The sequence below is a fragment of the Ochotona curzoniae genome, unplaced genomic scaffold (assembly GCF_017591425.1).
Source record: "Ochotona curzoniae isolate NIBS_2020 unplaced genomic scaffold, NIBS_Ocur_1.0 contig_2688, whole genome shotgun sequence".
Lineage (NCBI taxonomy): Eukaryota > Metazoa > Chordata > Mammalia > Lagomorpha > Ochotonidae > Ochotona > Ochotona curzoniae.
Window position 1 is genome coordinate 8,693,825 of NW_024465553.1, and position 18,919 is coordinate 8,712,743.

The 18,919-nt window shown below is 43.9% G+C and overlaps 1 protein-coding gene across 9 annotated transcripts in view; it reads right to left on the reverse strand.

The window, feature by feature from the left end:
• Positions 1–433: 433 nt before the first annotated feature.
• The window catches only part of TTC8 (tetratricopeptide repeat domain 8), a 37,434-nt gene continuing 18,948 nt past the window's right edge, over positions 434–18,919 (reverse strand). For 6 of the 9 annotated variants that reach the window (XM_040975186.1, XM_040975184.1, XM_040975182.1 and 3 more), the window contains 8 exons: positions 16,841–16,926; positions 14,720–14,807; positions 11,426–11,536; positions 6,046–6,185; positions 4,510–4,684; positions 4,087–4,209; positions 1,812–1,895; positions 434–1,002 (listed from right to left, as the gene is read on the reverse strand). In XM_040975186.1, coding sequence (XP_040831120.1) covers positions 886–1,002; positions 1,812–1,895; positions 4,087–4,209; positions 4,510–4,684; positions 6,046–6,185; positions 11,426–11,536; positions 14,720–14,807; positions 16,841–16,926 — 924 coding nt within the window. In that variant the 3' untranslated portion in view covers positions 434–885. Of the gene's footprint in view, positions 1,003–1,811; positions 1,896–4,086; positions 4,210–4,509; positions 4,685–6,045; positions 6,186–11,425; positions 11,537–14,719; positions 14,808–16,840; positions 17,002–18,919 lie in introns of all 9 variants that reach the window. The other 3 variants (XM_040975187.1, XM_040975185.1, XM_040975180.1) reach the window with 2 other exon arrangements.

Below are 18,919 nucleotides of genomic sequence, written 5' to 3' on the forward strand. Positions count from 1 at the left end.
AGAGATTATAAATAATATCTATAAAATGGTTGTCAGGATCCCCAAAACTGAGGTTGAGGGGCCCTGACCCATTAGCATGCCCCATGAGAGGATTTGATGGGTATTTCACTGAACAAGGCAGGCTGAGAGCCTCCCCCCGAACCCGCACCGTCCTGTAGATTCATACAGCCTGACCCTGGACAGACCACAGGTGAGTCTCCCGTACCAGGACTCCGTGGTCCATTCTGATCATCTTACATATCTCTGGTCACTCTTCAGTCACTGGGGTTCCAGTGTGTTGAACTTATTAATTATCCCCCAAATAGCCCTCTCTGATCTCAAAGACTGATTAAGTTCCCACCCTTCTTCACACCTTGCAATGGGGATCAACTTTCAATCCATAAAGCTTTAGGGGCCACTCAAATCACATCCAAGCCACAGCAGTAGTGTCTTTGTTTTATACACTGGTTTATTTTAAAGCACAGCACATAGCCACAAAGTAGTTGACAAAAAGTAGTTTAAAGTACAATTCTTCAGGTTTAAATAGAGTCTGAAGATAGCATACACATACTTTTAGCCAGAGAAGTGGAGTTTAAAGTGCTGATTTCAGACCCCTTAAAGCTATGTAAGTATTAATAGTATAAGCACTATAAAAATATACATTTATAAAAAGTTGCAGAAAGCATCAAAATTGCTTAGGAAATGTAAACATCCATCACAATTTTCCAATATCATACACAGAAACAGTTATACAGTTTCCACTCTGTTTTTTTTGGTTTCAACTCTTTTCCATGTCACCTTCATTCATTTCAAGCCCAGCCCGGCTTCACAGATATAGAAGCACATAATGCTCTCTTGCTTTTGTGCAATGCTCTTTCATAAGAACCTGTTGGGTCTATGGAACAATCAGAGCATAGCAAAATGCTGCTTTAATTGTTTAATTAAGTGTTGTGTGTCCACGTGACCTGGATATGCGGCTTCAGACTTCTGAGCGGCAGTGTAGCTTCTCTGAAGGTCTCCGATCTGTAAGAAATTACAGCAGAAAGCAGGTGGGGGGAGGCAGAAAAAAACTAGCGCCCCACTTGTATATGCTAGGAACTCGGAGGATCCCACAAGGTACACGGCTCAATGACACTGCTTTGATTTTAGAATTCCCTCACCTAGATCATAATCCATCTAAGACATAGGTCATAAAAATAAAGAACCAATGATATAGATAAGTTACAGCCTAGGATGGCTGCCTGGTCAGGCCTACAGAAGCCTACGGGTATCTTTCCTGGACATCGGGAGTGTTTGAAACAGAAGACAGCATTTGCAAGCCAGCACAGGCAGTGCTGTCAGCTTCAGCAAGCCATCTGCGCGAAACCGCAAGGACCTATTTTGATCAAGGTGTCACCCTTTAGAAAGACAAATTTGAAGAAAAAGGGTTGTATTTCAGATATCACAGTTTGCTCTGAGAGGTTCTAAGTGGTGCCAACACAATGCTGAGAACATATGTGGTTTCAAAAGCTCAGTAAGATGTGATGCCGTTCTTGAAAGCAGCTACACTTTCCTTGCTGCTTAATTGTGGTAGCACAGCATGGCGGGACACACACAGGCCTCCCGGGAGCTGGCCGCGAACCCACACACAGTCACTGCCTCGGGACTCCAAATAGGAGGCAGATGGTTTCTGCCCATTTTACTGATGGCTGCATCCTCCGTGCTGACAAGAGGGACGGGTTGGACCCGGGCTTGCCGGCATCTTAACTACTAAGCAAGATATCTGGACTTAAATTTTAAGCTAAGAAAGAAAAAGAAATATCAGATCATAAATGAAGAAAGGAAGAGATTACCTTGTTAGAGATTGTTGCAAAATTAAAATGTGGTTCATACATGTGGGGAGCCAAAGCTGACGCGGTCTGTAACAGTGCTCGGGCCTGGGTAACAAAGAAAAGGAACAATCAAAGGCGTGCGAGCATACGTCAGCACTGCATCTGTGATTTGTTCTGTAAAATAATTCTTTATCCAGGGTGGGATTTAATTAAACATGTTCTCGTGATGAATACAGATGATGATGCCTCGTGAAATAGGACTTACTGAAATACAACTGACTACTGATGTCTTACTAAACTATGTTGATCATAAATGCTTCAAAAGCCAGAGAAAATAAGAGAACTGAAAGTCTGGAGTAGTCTTCAGATTGTTTGAGAACTACTGACCTCATAAAGTTTGTATTTCAATATGACTTGCAAGTTAAATGCTATCTCAATACTAAAAAAAAAAAAAAAAGTCTTCTTAGAAATCTAGATTTTGTTGCTGTTGGTTGAGTTAGCAGGTTCAAATTATTGTTCTCTAATATAATAGCAAGAAAAATAACTCAGGGATAGTAAAGCATTTTAAAGTCCAAAGTTCATGCCAGAGCAAGGGTCCATTTTATACTAGTTTTTGTTTATAGCATGCGAATCCACCTTAACTCCTGTGGGAGTGGTGATGAGACAAAGGACTGTCCAATGAGGTGTCTGCCTTTGTTTCCGCTAAAAGTTCATCCCTCTGCTCAGGATGCCAGGGCAGAGGCCAACGTCTTGCCATGCTGCTTAACCATGTCCAGGATCCCTGGAAAAGTCACTCACCCTCTTCCAGTCTTCATCTTTGTAAGCTGGAGACTGTAATAACATTTATCTTGGATTGTTGTTAATAAGATATGAATGTATTCAGCATCTAAAAGTTTGGTTCTGTATGTAACTTGCACCTGCCATGTGTGTACTGCTGTACCTCTACCACGCCAGGTGCTTACGCATGATGCTAAGCCTCACACAACTCCTTCAGTCGGTGGATTTATGGGTCATACATCACCCAGCTCCTACCCTGGCCAGGCACTATCTCACACACTGGGAACACTGAAGTTACTTGACAGGTTAAGACCGCTGCTTTCACACAGCTGACATTCCACATTCTACCCATAACTACGAAAATATGCGGTAAAATTAAAAGTAAGAAGAAAGGAAAATAAGAAACATGACATCAAGGTTTTTTAGAATGTTTGAGAAGGCCCATCCAAAGGAGGTGGTATTTAAGCTAAGACCACAAGGACCAAAAAAACAAAAAACAAAAAACCCACCTTGTTGCAAGACGCGAAGGAAGAGCATTCTAAGGCCCTGCCGGAAGACTGCACACCGCACAGCTGCTGAGCAGGGCGGCTATGTGTTCAGAAGTCAGTGGGAAAGAAGTGGCACAAGGTGGGGTGCAGGAGAGAACTGGGGGCCAGGTTATCGAGGGCCTTGGAGCCTACAATCTGGATTCCAGATTTTATTTCAAGGGCAAGGAGAAAGCACTGGAGGGTTTTAAGCAAAGAAGTTAAGAATCTGGTTCGTTAAGCAGATTCACTTGGTAGTTCTGAGGAGGCTACCTGGTAGGGTAGGTGCATATGGGAACAAAATGCCAGATGGAGGCCCAGGAGCAGCTCAAGAAGACAGGAGTGGTTTGGAGAAAGGTGAGAGGAACAGGGAAAGCGACCAGGTGCAGGTGTCTGGGGGAAGCGGCTCCCAGGACGTCAGCTTGAGCTGCCAGGCGGGGAGCAGAGGGTGCTGAGCAGCACTACAGTTCACTAAGGCAGGAAAGAACAGGAGCTCATGTTTGCTCTCATAAAATCTTTCTCCTTCTTTTTTAAAGAAGTAACTTGTCCAAGCTCACTTAGCTAACATGTGACAAAGCTACGATTCACATCCAGAACCCACTTATATATCACTTGTTAAAAATGATGTATTTATTTATCTGAGAGGCAGAGAGAAGGAGACGAGAGAGAGGGGGAAAGGAAGACAGCTTCCATCCCAAATGTTCACAATGGTCAGGTCTGGGCCAGACAGAAGTCAGGAGTCCAGAACTCAATATAAGTTTCCTACAAGGGTGGCAGAGGCCCAGCTCTCTCAACCATCACCTGCTTCCCACGATGCGCATTGGCAGGAAGCTGGAGTCCAGAGCCAGAACCAGGTATTGAACCCACGTACTCCAACATGGACACCGGCGTCTTTACCTCCAGGGCTCATTTTAAATTAGATAACAATCACCACTGAGGACACTTTTCCTTTGAAGAAAGCAGAGTGCCCGCTGGGCTGCGGCTAGGTCCCTGACCTGTTCGACGTGGCCCTTCCGCATCTCCAGCACGGCCAGGTTGTTATAGGCCTCGGCGTGGTGGTTGTTGTTGACCAGAGCCAGTCTAAAACACTGATGGGCCAAGTTCGTGTCTCCTATGCCCTGTAAGAGAGGCACCAATTCGCACACGTGAATCCATACGCTTCCTTTTGCCAGCCCCCCTCCCATCTTTCCTCATTGAAATCTTTCCTGTTACTATAGAAAAAGTGGCAAGCATCCATTACAGAAGTCAGGCGTGAATTCCATATGGGGGAGTCTGACTTGGGGACAGAGAATGAACTATGGTTGACTCCTGTATGCCTCTAAACTGCCACAGAAAACTGTGACAAAACCTGGATATATAATACCTAGAAATTTCTTCCAACTTTTCATACCAGAAATTGTATCAGGAAAATAGCGTACCACAGCTACGTGTCCCAGGTTGTACCACACATCAGCTGTCTCTTCTTCATGTTCAGCCAGAGCAAGGGCACGTTCAAAGGAGGTGAGGGTCATGTCGTACTGCTGGGCATAGAAACAACACAGCCCCAGATTGTTAAAAAGCTGGCAATTATACACACCCATCTGCAGGAGTCGCCTTTTCAAAAAAAAGAAACAAAAAAAAAAGAGATCACACATTTTACTGTCAAGCCAACACTGTGTTATAACATGCATTTTCCTTTTACCAAATTAGAAATGAACTCATTTGTATCATGTAAATACTCTCAAAGAACAGAAGTGCAGTGTTATAGTAAATTCAAAAAGACTAAAGCTAATGTAAGAGTGCTTCAAATAATTCTTGGAAAATGGAATTAAAAGATAGGCTTGTTTTGATGTGATAACCTGAAATCTCTGGAATTTTTTCTGGCTACACATGACTCTGGAGCTTTTTAAACACCCTGCTTCTACCACCACCACCTCATACAAAGATGCTCCTTTTGCAATGGTGCCCGTCGTACAGAATGTGCAGGGGCACAGTCAGACGCAAGTAATCTAAGCTTTTCCCTCCAAAAAGTTAGTGGGAGCACTAACGTAAGAACTAAATGCCACATCAGGCCAAATCCACACACTCTAAATGCTGCAAAGCTCTGGCGTCCCTGGGTGCATTCCTCAGGCCTGGCGGAGCTGAATCCCACTCTCGAATCCTGCCCTCTACTACTTCATGGTAAAGCTCTGTCTGTAAGCTTCCACTGGGAGAAGAATCCATCTGCCCTCCATTCGGCTTTCACGGCGCAGCTCAAGGGCTCTATGTTCCTCCTGGATATTATTTAATCCAAGGGACACAGGACAAGTAAGGTCAATTAGGCAAATGGAAATCCAGTCCAGCTGCTCTAAGAAAGCTCAAATCCCCTTCAAGGGGGCAGGAGGAGACTGCATGCGCAATGCATTTGCATTATTGCATTTCAGATATATTTGGAAAGAGCTCTGGTCAGCCGCCAATCATCTCTTTGTATATTCCCCAAGGCTGAAAGGATACCCATAACTTAAAAAATTAATTCCAGAAGCATAAAATAAGCATGTGCTTAAAGAGAACCCATGATATAATGTATTTATTTTTGAAAAGATGTTTGGACAAGAGTTGACAATCTTTCATAAACAGGTGACCCTCTTTCAAGCCATGCAGTTAACTGCTCTTTGCAAATCTCTTCACTCTTTCTGTGTGTGTCTTTATGATTGGTGCCATTAACAAGGGCAACGATGATTAGAAATATTCAAACAGTTGCTGATTGACGACAAAATGGCCGCTCAGACAATGACATGCTATCAAAAACCGAGTCAATTATACAGTTGTGTTTCTGCAAGATACCAAGTATCTGTATGTTTCCAGTTATTGGGTTGTCACTTTAATGTTCATATAACATCTCAGTTTGGTACTTCTTGACACTGAGGCCCCATCTTTGCTACTGCTGCATAGTGTCTCGCAGGAAAGCAGTTGTGCAGATTGGCTATAAAGCACACCTGTAAAACCGGAGAGCTATTTCTGGTTGATCCGAATAAAAATGGTTGCTTCCAATACATGCAATGGCTTCCACATGAGTATTGTCTTGTTTCAGAACTTCCTTGTAGTACTCGGTCGCTGAGGGAATATTGTTCATTTCCTATTCTCCATCAAGACAAAAAAACACAATACTTAATAAATACTGGTCATGAGTTTTTTTTTCTGGCAAAGTTTATGCACTCCATAGATATTGATTAAGAGCCTATCATGTGCCAGGCTTTGTGGCAGGCCCCGAGGACACAGAATGAACACTCCCAGCAAGTGCACGAGCCTGGGACGGAACACAAGAAGTCAAGGGCAGTTGGAGAGAGGGCTGTCGGGAGCACAAAAGGAGAACAAAGAGGCACCAGAGCCTTGGTCAACCCCAGGAAGAACCTCAGATTTCCTTCTGAAGTTGCTCTGAAGGAAAGCCGCCAGAGGATTAAAAGCAGAAGATGAATGCAACTGCACGATGTCGGCAACTTTAAAAGAACATTTTGGAGGGAGGGATGAGTAGTCGGCCTCCTGGTTAAGTGCTGCTGTAAGTGCCTGTGTCCATCTCACAGGAATCAGGCTCAGGCCTGGCTCCTCCCTCCAGGTCAAGGCAGAGCCTGGGAGGTGACACCGTTGGCTCAAGCAAATGGTTCCTGTCAGCCACACAGGAGACCAGACTGAATCCCCGCACCCAACTTTAGCCCAGCTCAGGTCCAGTCACTGTGTGCCTTTGGAGACTGAACCACAGTGTGGGAGCTTTGGCCGTTTGCCTCCCCAAGGAATAGATAAAGAGTGAAGAATATCTTGGTTGCTAAGTGCAGGGAAGCACGGGAGCAGGCAGACCAAGAGCCCAGGATAAAAAGAATGAAATCAGCCAAAAAAAAAACCAAAAAAACCCAAAAAAACAAAAAAAGTAAGCATTTCCTAGAGTTGCTATATATTCCTTCTAAAATACTGCTCATTGTAAATAAATGTAATGGGTGAATGTTAGCTCTCTGAAACTCACCTTAAGGTCCACCTCAGCCTCCATCCACATCCTTTCAAAAGTATTCCCAAGACCCCTCACTCCACATTGCTCTCTCTGCCTCTCAACTTACACGACATTCATTACGTGGATCACGCATTATTTCTCACTCTGTGAGGATTCCTGGTTTGTTACATTTTAATCATTCTTTATCAAATATTGGATTCCACTAATTACAAGAAGCAAGGAGGTCAGTGTTGTGACATAGTGGATGAAGCTGCCACTTACAACAGTGTCATCCCACAGGGGCACCACTTTATGTCCTGGTTGCTTTACCAGAACCTCGTGGTTGAACACTGCCACAAGGTGGTAGCAGCAGGTGTCTCTGTCACAGTAGGAGTGGGGAATCACAGGCCGCCCCCCGCCCGCCATGGTGAGTATGCCATGAGGGAGTCTTAATTCCCAGCCTAAATGTCCCAGCATCACTTTTGACTTGGTCGCCCAAGTACACACTATTTCACATAATACTGTTCCATTTGTTGGCAATGCCATTGTTTCTCTTATGTTCACTGACAATTAGGAAACTAGATATTTATGAGATGAGACCTTTCAATGTGAAATGGACAGGCCAGACTACTTCATACATCCATGGCCTCTCGCGCGCATCACTTCTTTGCAGTGAGAACTCACACTCACGCTCAGCATTTGCTAAAGGCCGCTCACTGCTGTCGCTAGGATCTTCTTTGCAGCCAGGAGACAGCCATTGCCTGTGCTTTCTGAGCCTTACCAGCAGGTGTCAACCACGGCCACAGTCTGGAATCATTAACGAGTTCACCATGCTGCCAGAACTCCCAACAGGTTCCAATAGCTCCGTGACAGCTGCCCCTTGGCTCAGAGATCAAAAGCCCTGTCTACTTTCAGATGCACCCCAATTCCAAAAACACCCAAAATGTGGACAATGAAAGTCTTACAGAATCCATGAAATAGGAGTGCTACAAGTTCCTAAGAACAAGATCACATAATTTGTCCTCTTGGCATCTAATTCAGTGCCTCTGGTTACTGAAAAGTTCAAAAGCAAAAATAAAAGTTTCTAAAATGTTCTTATACCCCACTCCTACTGTAACAGAGACACTCAAGTTTTCTGAACTCAAGATCTCTTTAAACACTTAAAATCTGCTGATAATCTTAAAACAGCTTCATTTATGTCATATCTATCGATATCATAAGCTGAACTGACATTTTCAAATGTCTATTACTTCATTCTGAATAATACATCCAATCTATCAATCTCATAGCATGTTTTTGTGAAAAATAAGAGGCTCTCCTGAGTGAAGAAGGTCTGCAGACTGCACAGCCATGCCTGTGACAAGCTGGCTCTGTCTAACTCAGGGATAGAAGCTGTCCAGTTTTTGTGGCCACTTGTTCCAATTCTTGCATCTGAAAAAGGTTTGTTCTTCATTCATCTCAGGTTTGCGTCTATCACTCAATTCAATTGGTTTAACAGGCATCTTTTACCACGTCCTCAATGTTCATATGCATGAACATATGTCAGCTCTATTCTGCTCCCTTTACTTATTCCTGCATCAGAATTACTTAAATTATACCAGCTCTAGAATAGATTTTATTAATGTGTTTTAGAATAACACTTTCCGCTATATAAATGTCATTCCAACTATATAATAAGCTTGGAATCACGCAATTGATTTTTACACTGGTTATTTTTGGCACAAATTAAAAAATACTAACTATAATTAGATATTCAATTACTTGAAGTAAAATAGCAAGTAACTTAAGGAAGTGGATGCTGTCCTGGTTCTTGGTCTGTTCTACAGCAGAAACCCCCAGTGAGCTCGCTGAAAGTATACACACAGGGAAGGCGTGTGGACAGCAGCTCCCATCCAGGATGCCCACCTTCCAGGGTGGGCAGGGTTCAAGGGTGCCAGGGTTCAAGGCCCAACTCAACCTATAACCCAGCTTCGTGCTACTGGGCATTCTGGGAGGCAGCACAGGATGACTCCAGTGGGTGAGTCCATGGTACCCACGAGGGACACCCAGATGTTGTTCCTGCATTCTGCTTGAGCCTGTCCCAGCCCCAGCTGCCGCAGCACGTGGGGAGCAAACCAGACAGGAGATCTCGCTCTCCTTCTCCATTTTTCTCTCTGTGTCTTTTAAATAAATATTTAAAACACACACACCTCAAGTCCCAGCTCCCGGGACTTCTGACTCAGCAGGGTGAGGAACGGACTATGTTTTCTTTCTTTTTTTTTTTTGTAACATGTTTCTTGTACCATCTCCCATGGTGATTTTCACACACTACAAAGTTCCGGGGCCCCTACAGTAACACTTCTAGGGAAAGGCCTTTCTGTTCAAACACCTTTCAACAATGAACAGATAAAATACAGATCTATCTTTTAAACAAAATGCCTCTAACTACCAAGCAATGATAAATCCTCTTAAACAAATGTCTGTACCAAAAAAAAAAAAAGGCAATGAACCATTGGCAGGAAAAACGTGTTCATTTTAAAATGGGAAACGTTAGGATTCAGTACCAAAATGAAAGTGATAAATAAACAGCAGACAAAAAAAGGAAGAGAATTCCCCCAAGGAAAAGCGTGATGTACACAGCAAAATCCCTACAGACATCCAGCACCGTGCAGGCTGCCACGCTAAGGAGCAAATTCCTCTATCCAATCCGCAGTCACGTGAGGAGGACAAGAATACATCAGGGATCTGAAGTGGCATGGTCAACTGCATCAGGGAAATTCACTAGGGAAATCCAAAGGGAAATAATACTGCATCTAACTATTTCACGTCTGCTGGCTGCTCGATCATCCCCTCTGTCTGCCGTCCTGCCTTGGCCCTCCCACTGCTGTCCGCCCCCATCTGTGTCTGACGTCCTCACCTTGGCCCTCCCACTGCTGTCCTCCCCATCTGTGTCTGATGTCCTTGCCTTGGCCCTCCCACTGCTGTCCTCCACACTTCCTTTCTGTTACAAATCAACCATGAACAGAGGAGGAGGAAGGCAGCTCCAGAGCGATTCCATATCCCTGACACCACAGGAGTGACTATAATAAACTTTTGGAAGGAATTCTGTTCAGCAATTAATGGAACAGCAACTACCGCATTGAAGATGCCATGGTTGTGGTGTTGAGGTGTAGTGGGTGAAGCGTCCACCTGCAACGCTGGCACCCCCTTGGGGCACCAGTTCATGTCCCAGCCGCTCCTTCTGATTCAGCTTGACTGGTTCTCCTCACTAATATAAAACTGTCCCCAAATAATAACAGTAACTTGCTACATCTGCACTGTTTATATATAAGGTGCTGTCTGTGCGGAGCATCTGCTCATTTCTGTGATTCTGCAATTTTGACATGTAGTAGGCAAGGAGTGTCCATGTGCCCCGTCCCTTCTGAGCTTTCCTGGTAGACAGTGCTTCTCCCACATGGTCACAACCTGTTGCACAAGAAGGAAGTGGGAGAGGATTCCTGGAAACTTGCACCTGGTCCACCTGCATTTTGCACCATGAATCTTTTCCTAAGTTCACTTTGTATTTTTTTGGTGCAATAATAAATCTTGGCCATGAGACAACTATACACTGAATTTTGATAAATTACTGAGTTTAGTGTTATGTGGATACAATATGGTCCTGGAAATAATTGCAAAATATATTCATTGAGCTGTATCCTCAATCAATGTCTCAATCAATATCCCTACTGAATTTTCTTAAATTATTCTTGATAGGTCATTCCTAAAATCTGTTTGGAAGAGCCAAGAATAATCAATTGCGGAGAAAAGCAAGGTAGGGAGGTTGCCCAACCTGATACCAGGAATTCCAGGACTTACTGGAAAGCCGTTTTAATCAGGCAGCAGGGGAGACACGGCTCGCTAGAACATGACTCTAAAATTGATAAGAACAAGTAAATATCTAAAGTAGCCAAGACACTCCTAATGAAGATGAATTCCACCAGATACATTATAAAGTAATTAAAGCAGCATAACATTGACAGCATAACAAGGCTGGATAAACAGATCGACAGAACACAACACAAAAGTCTAAAATATTTATTTATCATGTATGAAAAAAGTGATATTTGAGCCTGGAGACTTTGAAAAAGGATCCACAAATATGCTGGGGTAACAAATATGCTACTAACGCAGAAGAAAGAATTTAAATCTCTATCCAGCCACTTTCTACTCTCTCCTGTAAGTCCGAAATACTTCACAATGAAAACTTAGTTCAGCCAAATGCATACACAAAAATCTCATATTCCACAGACACACCAGAAGGCTAACAAGAATAATTTTGTAAATTGTTTTTTTTGCTAGAACCTCAAGAGTCCACGAGCTTTCTTGGTAGCATTTAATCTCTATTTCACATCAACTTTAAAAAATAATATGAAAGTTACCTCATAGATCCTGGCAATTCCACAAAGTAGAGTTACCTCTCCTGGAAATTTCTCCAAGCCTTGTTTGAAAAGATTTAAAGCTGTCACAGGTTGATCCAATGCAATGGAAACCTAAAAAGCAAGATGCATTTCCATACAAGTGTCAGTTCTTAAAATGACAGTATTTGACAAAGAGAGCTTGTAATTACTGGCTAACAATCTCATAGGACGAGCAAAACAAAACAAAACAAAACTCAGAAATGTGAGGCTGAATGTCCAGTATTGATTCTATAGTTTTATTTCCACATGTTGCATAAGAGGCATTCATTCATTCATTTATTCCTGCAATATAAGATACTGGGCAGCAACTAGACAAGGAAAGGATGAAGGGAAAATCTTTTGAGGGCAGAGCAGACACGACATTAAGGGATGTCTATAAGATGGCATTAAGGGGCCAATTAGGGGCCAGCAGAGGAAGATGCCAGCGCAAGAACGACGGTTCGGGACGAGGACCGAGAGCAGCAGGGCAGAGGCGGGCGCACAGACCCCTCAGCGCGTGAGCAGGCTGCGGTCAGGGTGCTCAACCAGATAATGCTTGGTGAACACCCATTCACCCGCTAGCTCCACCTCATGAGCAACTGAGACACCAGCATGGACAAGCCACTGGCTAAGTAGGAATGCCTTCAACACAGATCACTGTGATTTTATGCATATGGAAACAGAAGGTTATATTTGTTTTTATGACTGCAGATTCATTTTCTAACCACGGACACACATCAATCTGTCAATAGCATTTATCACTAAAGTATAAGATTGGAGGGACAGGATTTGGTGAAAACGCTGGCCTTTTACCTTATACACTTCTTCATCATTTTTAAAAATATAATAAATGATTAAATTAATGTGCCTGGTGATATAGAGTATTTAATGATCTTAATTAGCAACTAAAATCTGCAAGAAAGAAAATACTAAAAAAAAAAATCCTAAAAAAAAAATCTATGTATCTCTTTTACATAATAATCATTCCTCCATATTTTAAAGAAAACAAGTTAACCTATCGCTCTAAAAAGCCAGGTAGGTAATAATGGATTTAAACAAATCAGTTTACTGAAAAATAGATGAAACCATGGTTTAACAACATTTACAATAAAAGCACCATTTTTTCAGCCAATCAATGGCCAGTTAACAAAGGAAAAATAATATGTCTTCATTTCAAGTGTTCCTTTCAGAAAGTCTACTACCTGGGGTGATCAGAAACTTCTACTAGAATTTAAGGTTAATACATAACAGATAAACAGTTTTACAGTTTTATTTTTTTTGTATACTAACTTTCTATGATATAACTTTTACTTTATTGGGGAACTAACTTTTTTTTTTTTTAAAAAAAGATCTATTTCAAGTAGTTAAGGTCCTCGCCTAGCACGCCCCGGGATCCCATATGGGTGCCGGTTCTATCCCGGCAGCCCCGCTTCCCTTCCAGCTCCCTGCTTGTGGCCCGGGAAAGCAGTCGAGGATAGCCCAAAGCTTTGGGACCCTGCACCTGCGTGGGAGACCCGGAAGAGGCTCCTGGCTTCGGATCAGCATAGCATCAGCCATTGCGCTCACTTGGGGAGTGAATCATCGGACGGAAGATCTTCCTCTCTGTCTCTCCTCTCTGTATATCTGCCTTTCCAATAAAAAAAAAAAACATAATAAAAATAAATCTTTTAAAAAAGATCTATTTATTTTTATTGGAAAGGCAGGTTTACAGAGAGGAGAGACACAGAGAGAAAGATCTCACATCTGCTCTGGTTCACTTCCCAAAGTGGCCATGATGAACAGAGCTGAGCTGATCCAAAGCTAGAAGCCAGGAGCTTCCTCCAGGTCTCCCAAGTAGGTGCAGGGTCCCAAGGTTTTGGGCCGTCCTCGACTGCTTTCCCAGGACACAGGCGTGTAGCTGGTAGAGGAGTGGAGCAGCCAGGACATGAACCAGTGCCCACAGGGGATCCAGGGCAGGTGCAAGGCGAGGACTCTGGCCACTAGGCTACCGTGCCAGGTCTGGGGAACTAACTTTTGTTAGTCTGTTTAGAAACTAGCAGCACTTCCTTTTATATCTCATTTTCTTTTGACCATCACCTAGCAGTAAGATGCTGCCTGGGCATTGGTATTCCACATCAGAGTGACTGGGCGGGAAGCTGGGCCTCCCGCTAACGCAGACCCTGGGAGACCACACAGGCGATGGCTTGGACAGTGAGCCCCTGACACCCGAACGGGAGCCCACACTGAGTTCTTGGCTCCTGGAGTCAGTCCACAGCAGCCCAACCTCTTAGGCATTCAGACAGAGAACCAGCAAACAGGAATGTGCATTCTCTCTCTCTCTCTGCCTTTCAAATACAATGAAAATGAATTTTTAAATCTTAAAAATAGAATCAAAAATTCTTACAGATAGAGCAAGCTGGTCTCCTAACAACACTTCATCAAGTGGTTTTCTGTCTCAAGTAGCCTGAGTAAGTGTCGAGACCTAACTTCTTCATCCTAATATGAAGACACCAAGAGGCTCCTTCACTCCCTCCGTGTCTGCGGGTGGCTCTGGGGTGACACTAGGGTGGCTCTGGGGTGGCACTGGGGGTGTCACTGGGGGTAGCACTGAGGGTGGCACTGGGGTGGCACTGGGGGTGTCACTGGGGGTGGCACTGGGGGTGGCTGTGGGGTGTCACTGGGGGTGGCACTGGGGGTGGCACTGACGAGCTTAGGCAGCCTCAGAGACCCCAGCCTGAACGCTGCTTCTCAACAGCCAACTGACCCTGGAAAACTGACTTACCTTCATGAGTCTCATTTGCCATGAGAGTACAAAGGAAAGATAAGACCTTCCTTGCAGGGTTATTGTGACGGTTAAATAAAACTGCCTATAAAATAGACCTGGCCCAATGCCCTACACTGGCAGGGGCTTAATAAGGGGGAAAAATGTTATTTTTACTATTACTCGGAGCTGAGGAATTGTGGCCCACACACAAACAGGCCCTGCTGCGTACACCCGGCTCAGGTGCAGGCAGGTGTGTTGGAGAAAGGCAGGCCTCTCTGGGGCTTGCCACCTAATGTGGTGAGGGACGACCTAGGACGTATCCTTCTGTACTCGGGGCAAGCTTGCCAAGGGGTTTCCACATCTTCTTATGGTGATCAATTTCTCCCTAGACCGCCAGCCTCTGCATCATCTCGCTTTTCCCCTGGCTGTGAAGAAAGGGAGGTCAAATCTGAAGGTAACAACTTGCCAACCGTTGAATGTAAATATTGATTCTGAGAAGTCACATTTCACTCAAGTTGAAAATATTTACTTACTTTCGCCAAGTAGAGAAATGTATCTACCATCTCCTGCTGTTTCAAGGCAGATTTGAACTGCTTTTCAGCTTCGCGATACATTCCCAATCTAAAAACAGCCATGCAACAAATTAGACATTCAACTTAAAATAAAAAAACACTCCATCAGGCCTATTTTTTGGTTTTGTTTGTTTGTTTGTTCGTTCTTACGTAATCCTGCCCACTCACACAGTGAACTTGCTACGTGGGCTGGCCGTGGCTACCCACCCCAGCACTGGGTGGGAGGAGCCAGCGAGCGGGCACAGCTAATAGCTGCGGTAAGCCAGGTCACATCAGTTCACCAGCCAGAGCTTAGGATCAGCCAGGCAGATGGCAACTGACCTGAATAAACGCTTAGAATCTCCACCCAACAGGAAGAACAGAGCATGACTTTTTTTTTTTTTTGGAAAATATTCTTTGCCCTGAGACAAAAGTCCATGTCTTAAAAATTATCCTTAAAACTATTTTTTTACATATAATTGCTACTTTTCTAGAACTTTCTTTCTTTTTTCTAGGTATCTGATACTGATTTCCCAGCCTGTGAGTTTGAGATTTGCTTCCTGCCCACACATGACTGCCCCCAGGACGGTGCCCACTTTTCTGCCCGGGAAATATTTTGTTACCACTGATTATTAAAGCCCACGAGCTCAGCCTGTCTTCAACACAAGAAGACCGACCGGTGCAGCCTGCTAGGCTCCCTCAAAGTTACTCATTACTAGTCAGCCAAGAGCCACTGGGGGAATAATGCTTTCTTTTGTCAAATGAAATGAGAATAATATACAATGGGTTCCATTGTGTAACTTTACGTTAACAATTTTAAAGAATGGCTTTATACATTTTTCAAAGAACTTAAGCATGGATGTGATTTGGATCCAAACAGCTGTTGCAAGACTTGAAACTAAAGCGATTCAAGGTGACTCCCTAAAGACCAGCCTAAAGGTAGACATTGTGGGACGGTGTAGAAGTCCCTACCTCTTCAAAGGTCCCACAAATTTATCTATTTTTTAAAAAGATTTATTTCATTTTTATTGGAAAGTCAGATACACAGAGAGGAGGAGAGACAGAAAGGAAGATCTTCCATCTGTTGATTCACTCCCCAAGTGGCCACAACGGCTGGAGCTGAGCCAATCCGAAGCCAGGAGCCAGGAGCTTCTTCCAGGTCTCCCACTTGGGTGCAAGGTCCCAAAGCTTTGGGCTGTCCTTGACTGCTTTCCCAGGCCACAAGCAGGGAGCTGGATGGGAAGTGGAGCTGCCAGGATTAGAATCGGCGCCCTTATGGGATCCCAGTGCGTGGAAGGTGAGGACTTTAACCACTATGTTATCGTGCCGGGCCTGTGGTCCCACAAATTTAAAATATCATGAAAGAACTCTCAATTCCGAAAAAACATGTCTTAATGCACAACACATCACTTCAGCATGCTAGTCTTCAACATGTGAAGGCTGAAGCACAGTCACGGGATTTCACGACTGTTAAGTATCCATGACAATCTGCAAAAGGCACTTGGGAAGTCTACAGAGTTCACGGAGAATGAAATTAAAAGAGAAGTTTATTTTCATGCAAAACACTAAAATGTATGCATAGCTTTTCTAAAATCCATGAACTTTCTAAAAGCCCTCTCATCTACTTTTATTTGATAACGAGTTTTTTCCCCCCAAAAAATATTTTAAATATTATAAGAACACATATGAAGCCAGAATAGAACAGAAATTGATTTAAAAAAACAAAACAAAACAAAACAAACAAACGTGAAGTATAAATACAAACAAGACTCAGAGTCAAGAGGATAGGACCTCCAGGGCCGCAGGCTTGGTTCCGGTCCAGGGACTCTAACTAGCTCCCACAGGAAACCGCAGCCCACTCTCTGGCCTCACCTTCCTCATCTGAAAAAGGGAGCTGGAGGATGACCTTGAAGCCTTCCCCTCCCAGCTCCACCCTTCAGTATCCAATTTTGTTGCCATCACGCGATTATTAAGCAAACGCTTTCTCAAGTGGTTCTCGTTTGGTATGAGCAATATACCCACCGCCCACCCCCCAGAAAGAGGATGGATTCGAGATTTGAAAATACATCTCCACTTGTAAGGTGTGTGGGCCAAAGCTCTCACCTGAGGTAGCACTTTCCAATCTGCACTTTCCACCACCAGTCCTTGTACTGGGAATGCTCCGTGGAGAGGGCGGCCAGGTCCAGAGCCTTGGAAAACAATTCACCTTCAATGAGGGCTGTTTTTGAGCTAACGTTAAACAGAAAGATCAGGCAAAACACGTGCTGCAAATCGGCAGAAGAGACCCAGGTCATCCACGTTCCCAGATGGCCCTGCCAATTTCCCCTAAATAATCAGCTCCAGCCCAGAGGGCTAGCAGCGCAGGAGACGGGGAGAAAGCACATGCATAAAGTATTTGAATACACAAGGCACAACGGATATTTTTAAATCCTTAGGCGTGTGTACCCTTTGCCCACTGTTTATCTGCCATCTAAAGATTCAAATCACGCTCCCAAGCTCAGCGCCTCAAGCCTCCGGTGTGCACGGCGTGTCCGACTGCGGACTTGGGAGACAGACGTAGGCACAGGCGCTGGGCCTGGCACAGGGGAGGCTGGGTAGAATGCCTGGGTCCAACACCTTCTTCCACCTCCTGACTCTGCTGTCCTGCGAATGTGGACCCTGGCGGCCAGCAGCAGTGGCAGGGGTGCCTGGCTTCCTGCCACCCAGGAGGCAGGCCTGGGTTGAGTTCCTCGAGCCTCATTTCAGCTACAGGCATCAGGATGTAAACCAGCAGATGGGAACTGTCTCTGTGTGTCCCTCTTTGTTAAGCAAAAACAAGTAAGGATATAGAAAACGAGAAACTAAAGCATGACGAACACAAGCAGTACTGGGCTGGCTGCTATCTTCAACAACCCTCATTTCATTATTATGACACTATCCTAGCCTTGGCTGCAGACTAACAAGGAACTCTTCAAATCCCACATCTTTAATATCTTCCAGTTTGCTCCTTTTAATGCTTACAAAAGATTAAATAAGACATGACTGAATAGGAATTTAGGTTTTACATAGAGGAAGTAGAAACCATTTTGGTGATGATAAAAGCAAATCAATCCTTACACACATTGAGGCTCCTGACAGCAGGTCTTTGACCTAACAGCCGAACTATCGCTTGGGATGCCTGCAACCCACACTGGATGCCTGGCTTCAAGCCTCAGTTCCTGCTTTCTGCTCATGAGCACCCTTGGAGGCAGCAAGCAACAGTTAAACTCCTGTCATAGCCACATGGGAGACACAGACTGAGTCCCTAGTTCCTGTCTTTGGCCTGGTCCAGCCTGGCTCTTGCAGCCATCTGGGGGAGTGAACCAGCAAATGGAAGATGTCTGTCCTCTTTCTTTCTCTCTCTCTTAATCAAATAAATAGGAATTAATTAACAAATTAATACAACAAAGAAATCTGAAGCTCCCCTAAAGATCTGGTGAATAGAAGCTGGGTTTATTAACTTGGGAGAACTTTATTAAATAAGAGAGAGCTCTTACTGCATGTTTATTATCTCTTCTCTCGAAGCTGAAAATGCTTCATTCTTTAGCCAGTGATGATTAATCATGATGTCCAACAGCTTGGTGAAAGTAACTCTTGAATTTTCAGTTCTATTATCTCAAAATGCTTCCCACATTACTGTCCACTTCTTAATATTAACTCCTTTCTGAAATGAACACCAGGAGAGTTCCTTGGATCTCCTGCTGCAAAATTAATTGCTTTTCCTGGCGTTCCCCATCTCTCTTGCTCCAGGGGAGACCTCTAAATATGCAAACCTCTTAAAAGATTGGTGTCACCATGCTGAGCCTCTAATGGACTCGAAAAATCAACATCTCTACTTGAAAGCTACGGAAATTAAGAACAAGCTATACACGACTTTCCCATGCTCTGCTCCTTTTCCTTTTTTCCTTTCCAGCCAGAAATGAAAATGAAAGCAAAAGAATGAAAAGTATAACTTCAATTAACGCTCTCTCCAGAAATGCTAGGAAAATAGTTTTCAATCAGTTTGATTCAAACAGGCATTGTAAACGCCTGAATGTATCAATTTAACGTAATCTGAAAAGACTTCCCAGCGATTAGATCATATTCATTTGCCTGTTTAATATATGCTTGAGCTTAGCTAAAAGGCCAAGAAATAATGACTTTTCTGTTTAATAAACACAAAGC